The 11,200-nt window shown below is 40.6% G+C and overlaps 1 protein-coding gene across 3 annotated transcripts in view; it reads right to left on the bottom strand.

Annotated features, from left to right (window-relative positions):
• Window positions 1-227: 227 nt before the first annotated feature.
• Window positions 228-11,200, bottom strand: part of PLXNB2 (plexin B2) — a 364,834-nt gene continuing 353,861 nt past the window's right edge. For all 3 annotated transcript variants that reach the window (XM_075015316.1, XM_075015326.1, XM_075015307.1), the window contains 6 exons: window positions 10,793-10,953; window positions 10,011-10,158; window positions 8,667-8,731; window positions 7,440-7,515; window positions 5,599-5,673; window positions 228-2,099 (listed from right to left, as the gene is read on the bottom strand). In XM_075015316.1, the coding sequence (XP_074871417.1) occupies window positions 1,995-2,099; window positions 5,599-5,673; window positions 7,440-7,515; window positions 8,667-8,731; window positions 10,011-10,158; window positions 10,793-10,953 (630 nt within the window). In that variant the 3' untranslated portion in view covers window positions 228-1,994. The remainder of the gene's footprint in view (window positions 2,100-5,598; window positions 5,674-7,439; window positions 7,516-8,666; window positions 8,732-10,010; window positions 10,159-10,792; window positions 10,954-11,200) is intronic.

Here is an 11,200-nt window from a genome sequence, read left to right as displayed (position 1 = left end):
CCTTAGTGATTCCTATAGGCTACTTTTCTGTTAGTCTATAAGGCACCACAGGACCCTTCGTTGCTGTCATAGATGACGGTTGACTGTTCTGCATTGTCACCTAAGGAGACACTGCCGTAATATCACTCTTTAGGGGAAACATCAGCATTCCTTTAAATTCCATCCCTCCTCCTCCTCATCCTCCAAATCCCAGTCCTGATTCAGTAAAGATTCTGTGACACTTAAAGGAAAAAAAAACACATTGTATTTGATTTACAATTAACAGGATTTACACATAATGACAAAAGAAACAGATTAGCAATGAAAACATGATGGATGCCTTTGTTGATCAGGGAGTAGCAGACACAGTGTATTTGATGCAGCATTCTTATGTACCGCAGTCCTAAAAAAATGGAAAATAACTTACGTGCCAGCCAGGCTGAGTAATGTCCGTACACGGATGCACAAGTCTAGTTTTGTTTACTTACGAAATGGACTGGTGATCCTGCATTGAGACCTTTGGCTTTTAGAAATTAAGGGGAAGGCAAATTGTGACTTTGAGGATATTTTCAAAATGGATGAAAATCAACAAAAGTTAAAAGACAAGAGGCAAGGCAGAGCCGGCAGGAGAAGCTGCAGCATCTTGCCAACAATCAGCAGAGTTCAAGTGCTCAGCAGGCAAAAAGAACAAAAAGAGCAATAATGAAGGGGAATTAGTGCACATGGCAACACTACACTAAAACGCTACTTTAACTGCCAAAAAGCTGTGAGACAAGAATGAAACAAATTTCTCTGATGTGCAATACAGCAATTGAAGAAAACGTACCTAGCTTTTCGAATTGTATAGAACTTATTTATATTGTAAACACACTTTTTGACAAGTAATTTTTATTTTCACTGCTACTGGATATGATGTGTATTCGATCAAATGCAGCATTCCAAGGCTTGATTGTGAGAGGTCTTTAGCTATATGAATATAAGATTTTTCTAATATCATTACTAGTATTTTACATCACAAGTACAATTAAAAAAAAACAAGTGGTAGTTTCTATCAGACAGTTCCAAGATTCAAAATAAAAAAAATCAGAACTATTCTGATACAAGATATATTACATAACAATCATGTTAAACAGCACTCTCTTGACAAGCAACTAATTACAGGCATTCTGCTGGTCATGTTTTTCACAAAAAAGGTCATTCAACAGCACATAAATATTTTTCTGATCTGCTTCTCTTTACAAAACTGTTCATGAGATTCACAGAATGAATACGAGTAAGGCACATTAGAATATATTGTAGAAGTCACAATAAAAACAAAAGGTTGTAAAGTTTTAAGGGCTAATTTCCTTTTGCAGTGATTTCTGAATCAAATGGTTCTAATGGTAAATTCCATTTTCATAGAGTGACATTACGATATTACTCCCATCACAATCAATTGTTGTGGGTATAGTACTACACATTACCAAAGTAAATTTGGAGAAAGAGTCGTGTATGGTACCAAAATCCATCCTAAGATCTTAAAGAAAAATCATAGAAAACATGTAATTTATTATGTTCTTTATGAGCATAATGTAGCCACTGATTTCAGAGCTATTAGGAAATTAATTTCCAGTTATCAACATAAGAGGGAATATTGCATCTGTTTCTTCAAATATGCTACCATTTTTCCAAGTACAAATATTGCTTAAAATATAAAGGATGCTATAGTATCGAATTTACTTGCATAATGATTCTAAAAATGCTGATGTTTCAGATTGTATTATTTGATTACATGAACTATAATTCTGCCCCATGACTCTTTTTCCCCTACAGATGATTCATTTACACACAACACAGATTTTTATTAGAAGCATAATTTACAGTAAAAATTCTTTACATTACAGCTCTGCTATCAAAAACATGAAATCTTTCATTTAAAGTTGTAATTACACATTAAAAAATAGAACACTATTTCCTTAACAGGAAGAATGAATTTAAACATCTTCAGATCAGATTTCTTTACTGTGGCTTTTTAATCAAAGGTCAGTCACTTTATTCTCTAATGCAGCTGCTATCTGCTGTAAACGGAAGGCAAGCTGCATTTTTTGTGCAGCTGGATCCTCTTCAAGTGCATTTATTATCTGGTAAAAACAAAAACAATGCTCAGAAGGAGTTGATGCATCAAGTATTTAACATTACTTTGGTTTCTCGGGTGTATGCACACCCTAACTGATTTTCCTTCATTGTGCCTCTCTGCTCCATTCTTGCACTGATGATTCTTGGTTTCCGGCCCTATATCTATATAGGTTTTATGGGATCTCCCATCACTCAGGCATCCGAGTGACTTTAAAAAGTAAAAAGGACTGCAAGTTTTTAAAAGTAAACAATGGAGCATGTGTTTAATAATGATTAGTTATTCTAATAACTTGTACATCTGCTGTACCTTTCACCCAAGACTTGCAAAGTCCTTTACAAATACGAATGAAGCTCCTCCCCTCCACCCCACATCAGTAAGTCATGCATAGCACTCCAGCTTGTTGACTTTGGGATGGCCCATGGTGGCCACAGCCAGTCAGCATAGATTTAGAGAAACTCCAAATCTGCTCTGAATTTTTATAAAAAGAACCACGACAGAACTGACCCAAAGTCAGGGAGTTGTAGGCAGCTCTTTGATGGCTTTTTCTGGCTATAGCTGACAATATTGTTCAAGGTTTTCTGGTCTAACTAGCATGGAGATAGCCAAAGATTGGCACATGCTATTCTGCGCGGCCTAATGATATATAGAATACACGCCAAGGTACAACTCCAAGAGACAATGATTATATAAGTACAACATGAAAGAGGTCATTTAGTCTACTCCATCTACTGAAAGAGGGCTGTTCTTACAATACATCTCCTAGGCCTGTCAACACCAAATTTAAAATGTCTCAAACAATACCACGTCCACCATAGTCTTCTCGAAACTACCTCACAATCTAGTAATTTAGGAGGAGTAATGATACACAGCAAAAATGATTCTTTTGAAAAAATTACCTCTTCCAAACAAGTTAAAAGTTGTAACAAACAAAACCAAAAACTTTTACTTATGTTTAAATGCCAGTTAATATTATAAGTACAGGAACTTTAAAAATGCAGTATCTTTGTCACTACTTTCATTTTTTGTTTACATTTTGTCCTCCTTTCATCTTAAATAGTGTGTGGGGGGGTGGAAATCAATGAAATCAGTACCACTCATTAAAATTTCACTTTCAGGGCTGTAGGGTGCCTTGCAATGTTTCGGTTCCAAACACCACAAAGCAGCCTTGTTAATAAAATACAATTGTTTTTTAAATGGCTTAAGCATTTCATTTTAATTGGGAAATATTTCTGAGACTTAGATTTAGCTAAATTTAAAGTGAACATCTTTCATTTGCTTTTATCTCTTTTCATCCAGTTTTAGCTCATGTCCTTGCTAAATAATTTTTGAGTCTCCTTGGTGAACACACTCTTCATATACTTATGGACAATTATAATGTACCAACTTAGTCAATGTCAGACACTGCCACTGCATCCTAAGAATGGTAGTTTCAGTATAAAACAGGGCTTGGGAAGACCTGGCCCACTACTAGTCTCTGTGCTGTGGGCCGGAACGTGTCAGCCATCTTGCTCTGCTGCAGGGTGGAAGCCCCTAGCCTCAGTGCCACTGCATCTCACTCAGGAGACGATGAGTAGCTAGGGCCTTTTTTTGCTTGTGTGGGACCCCATGTATATATGTGTGGGGGCTCCTGACCAAAAAAGGTTCTCAACCCCAGTGCAAAGGATGAGGGCAACCACAAAATACTGCCATTTATGCAAATTCAATTCCATAGAAATTAGATTGGCTTAATTTTATTTGGGCAGACTGTCACGCTGGCTCTCTGGTAGGATACTGCTGGCGTCACACAAGGGCTGCTTCTGTGTAGTTCTACCCAAGGAGAAATTCTCAGATCTGCTGTTCTACACCAAATATATGGAACATCATTTAACATTTTTGCTAACCATCACCTGAGGAAAGGCAGTAATATCAATAAAAACAGTTTGGGCCTAACCTTCAGCTGCAGCCCCGGCATGAATGGAGACTGCAATTAAAGTGCCACTATGGGGGAAAGGAACCAATGTGACTTTAAGCTTCTTTTGCACATCTGAATCCTGAGATTTCTGTACTCCAAGCCAGGCCAGTGGTGTACCATCAAAGGCTGCTTTCACCTGCAATGGTTACCAGTGTCTTGGCATTGTCTTGACATTGACCATTTTATGTACATTTGTTGCACCCTGGCACTGGCATAGGGCTTGCTAAGCTGATTCTATACCACTGGAGATGCCTGTATACTGAGTTAACCCTCTCACGTGTCTGACTATGCCAATTTGAAAGCTCCTTTGTGCTTGTGGCGCTGTGTGACGCAGCCACAGCGCGGCTGAGGATAAGGCTTGTTACCTTTAATGCTAAGCACTACTAAAACCAAAACTGCACTTGGGCGGTGAGCAAATGGACTAGAGAGATCACATGTGCCGAGCTCCTTTCAGACTTAGCATCTGTTCTCATTGGCTTTGATTTAATTCCAAGAGTTCTCTAGAGACATTCATCTCCATGGAAACCCTTGAATGGCTGTTTCTTTCTCCTTTTTTGTTCTCAGTGTAAAACTTCAGAGACCTACAAGACATCTTTGGCCCAGTGTGGTTTTTTTTCCCTCCCCCATCAGGCTTCTCAGATCCACGACAAATTTTGGATAGAATCCATGAGCAATAATATTGAATCAGCCGACAGTAGTCAAGAGCTACGCTACCCACATTTACCTGGGTCAGGCACTTTGTTTGCAATGACAAAACAGAGATTGTATGCATGCATGTAAGTTACAAGTAGAATTTAACTAGTAAAAAGGCACTTTTCTAGCTTTACAGGCAAAACAAGTTCAATGGCCCATTCCTAATAGACAGTACTAGGGTTGCCACTCAGTGCATCTTCTACAGTTGCTCTTTTCCTTTTGGCATTGTTAGGCTGCAAGGAGGATGTGAAGAGCATTGAAGAGTAAAGGATACTGTCAGCTAAAAAGACATTAATGTATTTTAGCCTTCAATACGGTCAAGGTACCACTAGCACAGGGTAAAAAAAAAAAAGCACTTGATAATCAAAGTGTTCATTTACAACAATGGATTTTTGACCACTGTAACTGCCGTGTCATGCAACTCGAAAGAGAAGTTGTGGAGTCACTGTCCAGCATTGCCCTTACCTGGTTATCCGAGTATGTCTGCATTGCAATTAAAACCCCAGGCTTGGCCCAGGCCTGCTGACTCGGGCTTGGGCTAAGAGGCTGTCTAATAGCAATGCAGACATTCATGGCTGGGCTGGTGCCTGAGCTCTAAGATCCTGAGAGGTGGGAGAAGGGTCATAGTATTCTGGCTGTAGCCCAGGTCCAAAGGTCTACCACGCAGTTAACCACTTCACCCGAATCTGCTTGGCACAGGCCAGCTGTGAGTGTCTAACTGCAGGGTAGACACACAGTGAGGATTCTCAAATGAATTATTTGGCGTACATGGATGTAGCTATTACCACTAGTCTCTCATAGCATATTAGATATATTTATATTATTTTTATTATTTATATATTTCAAATAAGGAACTTACTTCATCGTAGTATTTGTTAGTATACTGGTAGAGCTGGTGTAGAGCCACAAGTGTGTTTAAAGAATCTGTGTGCGCCTGATCGTTTAAAAGAAAAAAAAATCAAAATATGGTTTTGGCTATTTAACAACAGAGAATTACATACACACAAATGGCAGGTAAAGTATATTCCTTTCTCCAGACTCAAGCTTTGGATATTAAAAGCATTAGATATGTGACTGGATGGAGCTGGAAGAGAGAGGAGGGATAAAAATCTTGTCTGATGATTTTCAGCACTCACATGTCAAGATTTTCCTGCTGCAAACTTTCCAGCCTGCACATAACTCTCCCTCACATAGGAGTTAGAAAAATATTTTGAGTCACACTAAGCTAGAGAAGAGGTGAAAGTCAATTAATTTTTGGAGCACGTGTGCATTTAAAATAATCAGTCAAATCACAAAGATGGTAGAGGGTTTCTAAATCATCACTGATACTAAGATTTTGTCCTGAGTAGCTTTATCAAGAGTCCTGGAGATCTCCTAAAACTCTCAGAATCCACAAGTTCGTAGGTTAATAACAAAGGAAGTATTTTAAACTATGTCTTTTCTTTTTCCTTGAAAGAACATGTCACAACAACCTGAACAAACTCTCACCTAGAGGCACTGGGCTTGATTCTCCATTGCCACTGTACCTCACCATAGCCTTTACACATGTTTATATATACAGGGGTGCAAAGAAAACACAGAGGAACGCAGCTGTAAATGACTAGCCAAGGCGGAAGAAAAGCAGAGAACCATCCCAGTTCTATTTTGAGTTAGTAATGGCATCTCTCCGAAATTATTTCTAGGGCTAGTCAAAAACTTTCTGAATCTTTCTGTCATTGCCATTTGGAATAAGACAAAAAGAAAAAATTCAAAATCTTCCATGGAACAAAAATTCTACATAAGTTTTGCTCTGGGCCAAACTAAACAATTTGCGACCCTTCTTCCGGCTTCGCTGGGGCTGTGCGCTTCTCTCCTGGCTATGATAAGAGCTGGGGCTGTGCTCCTCTGTCCCCTGTGGTTTCAGCAGCAGCTGTGTGTCCTGCCTTCATTCCCCTTGCTATGCCTGGAGCTGTGTGTCCACCCCTGCCCTGCAGCTTTGGCTGAGGCCAAAGCCACTGCTATGCTCTCTTGCCCTTCAGCTCTGGCTGGATCCGGAGGTGGTGCTCTGCCACCTCTGGCAGTGGGGCTGTCAGTGCCTCCCATAGGGATCCAGAAGTCATGATCTCTCCCCTCCGCCACCTCTCTCCTCCTCTCAGTCCTGTTATTTTTAGTAGAAGTCCCAGACAGGTCAGGGCTCCCAAGACATAGCTGTAATTTTTTACTAAAAATAAGCATGCCAAAATCTTAGCCTTAGCAATGAATTACTTCACACTGGTGTTACAAATATTAGTAACATAAGCCTCTCTTGCCTTGCAAGAGATCCCTGCATATACAAAATGTCACTTCATTCCTGGGATCTTTCAGTTTTGCTCTGGCATTGCACTAGGAGCACTCAATCACTCCCATGCCATAAACAGAACCAATTGGAAGAAAATGCAGAGTGAAAAAACTGTTCAACAGCACTGACGTTTTCCCACAATAAGCATGAAAAACCAAACTCTCCTCTGTGTAGTTGCAGTGTGTTTGGGATCATTACTATTCCTGATATTATAACATTCTTATAAAACTGACATTTCAAAAGCACAGTATTTTAGGTCTAAACAAAAGTGTTTCAGAGAAGGGTGGAGTCATGCAGCCGATGTGAATGCATCTTGAAAACTCATGCAGAGAAGACAATGAAATCTAGTATTTTCAGGACAACAATAAAGGTTTCCCACTTACCCTGGAAATCTCTGCTAAATGAGTATTCATATCCTGGTCGCTCACTTGCACCATCTGACGAATACCTTTGTAGTAACTGCAATGAATCAACAAACATTCAACTTGGCACAGTGGGGGAGAAAAGGGAGGCAGGGGACCCAGGACCACACTTTGGACCCTAAATGGAGCTGGAAATTTGCCCTGATGACCCTCTATCATCATGCACCTGCTTGGCCCCCCTTCACCTTTGTAGTCCTTCCAGTGTCCACGGTCACTAAGCACCTCCAGCCCCTGGAGAAAAGTGGAGCAGTGGGAGCTTGTGGTCTCCAGGAGGGTGAGGGGATCGAAGCCAGGTTGTGTGTGTTTTCTGGGAAAGTGAAGAAGCAGGCGGAAGATGGGGGTTGGGGCTCTCAGAGCCATCCCACCCTGGCAGGGATGGTGCTTTTCAGCCTGACTGCCTGCCTCTCTGAGTAAGAACTTGGGGCAGAGAGATTGTGGAGGGAAAATCATGGAGCTGGTTGTGTCACAGAAGGAAGGGAGTGTGTACACACCAGAGGGCAGGGAGGGAGAGGAGTGAGCAGCATTCCCTGCAAACTGAGCACTTGAGCGGCTGCTCAGGAGAGACTAAAATGCCACTCAGCTGATTAGCAGAGCTCCCACAGCTGGGTTTTGTGTTCCTCTTGGTCACGCACATTCACATGTGCCTGGGGGAACATAAAAAATTATTCTGCACATAGATGGAAAAGATCAGAGGGAACACTGGAAGTGAGGGTCTGGGTACAGAGGTAGAAGGTGAGAGGAACTGGGGGCTAGGAGCAAGGAAGAAGCCCTTGGGTGATGGATGCGGGTAGAGGAGGGAGAGTTCTGGGTCCCTTCCTTAGGAAGATTCTGATTGCTCCTTGGCTTTCAATTAGCATGAATTGCACTAGCAGTTTAATGGCAATACTACATTTTGATTCTGTGATTATTTTAAAAACTTGTTACCTACTAATATAGTAGTTGCTCTACCTCAAGAGACCAATGATCCAATTAGCTATCCTGCCTCCCTCTAATCATTTGTGCCTAACACATTAAAAGAGAATTCACATCATAAACCAGTACCCAACTGTGCATTGCCCTGCCACAGGGAGAAACTTCAACATTAATACGTTCCTGGATAACACTGCTGCCATGCTTTTACACAGAACCCTCGACCATGTGACCAGGAATAAACACACACAAAAAAATAAAACTTCTCTATATACTTACTCTTCCACCATTTTCTTATAGTTGGAGATCTCTTTTGCATAAAGTAATTTGTTACTTGGAGAATCCTGGAAAATAAAAAATAGGCAGATTTTTTGTTTAGGAAGACTCTATCCTTCAGGTCTAGTGTTACAGTGCATAATACAGTAGGACAGTGTTTCCCAAATGGTGTTCTGCAGAACCCCAGGGTTCCGTGAGAAAACGATCGGGGTCGATGCTAAGGAGTCATTTGTGCCTCTGGATCCGCATGCAGCTCTAAGGAGTCATTTGCGGTTCTGGACACCGGCGCTTCTGTCTCTTCTGCGGCTCCCTGCCCTGCTGCCGCTGAAACAGCAGAACTAATTTAATTGGTTTAACAGCTGGCAGGGCATCGGGAGGGATCCGCCAGTTAAACCAACTGAATTTAGCTCCATTGTTTCAGCGGTGGCAGGGCAGGAAGCTGCAAAGAGCTTCTCACTTGCAAACTAGATGGCATGTGTGCAATGGGGGCAGGGCAAGGGGACCCAATGGCTATCCAGAAGGGGAGCCAGAAGAGCCCTGTGGTTCCTGCATAGTTTTCACCTTTCATTGGCTGTGACTCACCTCTCACGTTGCCATCAGATGGCCAATGAAATCAGGCCCTCGGGTCTAGAGTTGGAGGAGCAACGGTGGCTACAGTAGTTTCATTCGTCACGTTGGGTGAGGAGCCAAGTTGGGCAGAGTTTGTTCAGATGCGGTTAAGCTGGGGGCCTCACTGGGTGGATGGGCTAATGCTGAGGGATGGTTTGGGGCTGAGGCAGGTTAACCCTGGAGATGTGGGGGTAGGTTTAGGGCTGAGAGGGTTAAGCCATATATAAGATTGTTATTAGGGGTTCCGCAAAATTCTTTTGAGTTTAAAAGGGTTCCGTGTCCAAATAAAATTGGGAAACACCGCAATAGGGTATACCATATATAAAACTCCTACATTTATATACATTTAAATATATGTTCATGCACTTTTAAAATTTCTTTTGGAGAGTATTCATAGCTCAACCATCTTCCCTCAGCCTATAGATGGGATTATTTACATAATGAAAGGAATTACGTTTTTCATATCTATTCAACTGATATAAAATCTTTGGGGAACATGGAAGACCTGAAAAACCGAGTTTCTAATTTAGATTTCTTTAAAAACTTCGGTAAGTAATATTTTGTGACCTGATTCACTTTGTAAATGTCATTGGACAAGGCAAATTTCACCAACTAAATGGCCAGACACTAAGTGATACTTTTAAGAGGTTAAAAAAAATCTATCTAGACTCTTCCGTGAGTCTTCAGACTCTCCATCAAGCATGAACATAGCCATGGTGTGGAATGTAAATCACTTACTCTGCTTAATTTGTGCTCTGTTCTTGTGCAGGCATCCATGAAAGTCTGTGCAATGACTGACAAGGAAGCATCCACTACTTCATGAACGTGAACATCAAAGATAAAATGGGGATTTTTCAATATGTTTACCCAGAATCTAAGTGGCAAACTGCAAAGGAAGCAAAGAAATAAACACACCCTCATACATAATGAACATAATGTAGGGACTTTGACTCCAGAAAACTGAATTCCATACTTTGCATTTGATCTTCTGAGTACACGTTAGCTCACTTATGAATTCAAACTCTTACATGAACAAATGCTTATTGTTTGGTTTCCTGGCTTAAAAAACAAAAGCATGTACTTTTCTTACTTTTACTGAAAGAGAATGATTAAACTTCCCAGGACTCCCTAAGTGGGGAGAAAACAATATAACCTTTAATCATCTGGTTGAGCTGTGAACTTTAACTGTTTAGCACAAGTCCCTTTGCCTCTCATTGCTGGTAACTGGCAACATTACAGGAAATCCCCAGTCCTGGGTGCACTAAGTAAAGATGACAGATAAAAGCTAAGAAAATTAAAGGTTTGCATACAGCTATGCTTACAGTAGGATCAGCTCCATTTTGGCATTCTCTAGCCTTAAGGATAATCTTTTTAATCAATGTAAATTAAGTTGTTTCAATTGAAGCTAGTCTCAAAAATCACAAATTTATTTCCTCATCACTGTATTGAAAGTACCAGCATTGTTAGTGATCACAGTACTTTTTCAGTTCAGACTGATTACTATTTTGTTTCTGTCTCACCTATTTGTTTTCCAGATGTGAATGGTATCTTCATCCTTGAGCTCATGTTTTTCTGCTTGCTCATCAAGAAAGTCAAAGAAGTATTTCACAGCTGGTGGCACGACATGATTTGAGTTGAGTACACTGTGAAAAAAGTTATCTACAAATTGCTGAAGTGTGCCCTGAAAGCATATCAAAACAGAAAAAGGATATTAAAATTGAGCAAGAAGAACAAACATTGTGTTATCCTAGATTTCTCTTTCCATTTTACATTAAAACATTGTGTTCTGATCATAATGACTGAAAGCCTTGGCCCAGAATGCAATGGATGAACGATGACAGGCCATGACAAAGGCAGATTTCTCCTACAACGTATAACATCCCAGTAAACAACTAAAATACCGAGGGACTTGAGGAAAGTAATCATAT

The sequence above is a fragment of the Carettochelys insculpta genome, chromosome 1 (genome assembly GCF_033958435.1).
Source record: "Carettochelys insculpta isolate YL-2023 chromosome 1, ASM3395843v1, whole genome shotgun sequence".
Classification (NCBI taxonomy): domain Eukaryota; kingdom Metazoa; phylum Chordata; order Testudines; family Carettochelyidae; genus Carettochelys; species Carettochelys insculpta.
Note: the sequence above shows the minus strand (reverse complement) of the source record. Positions and strands in the feature narration are given on the sequence as shown.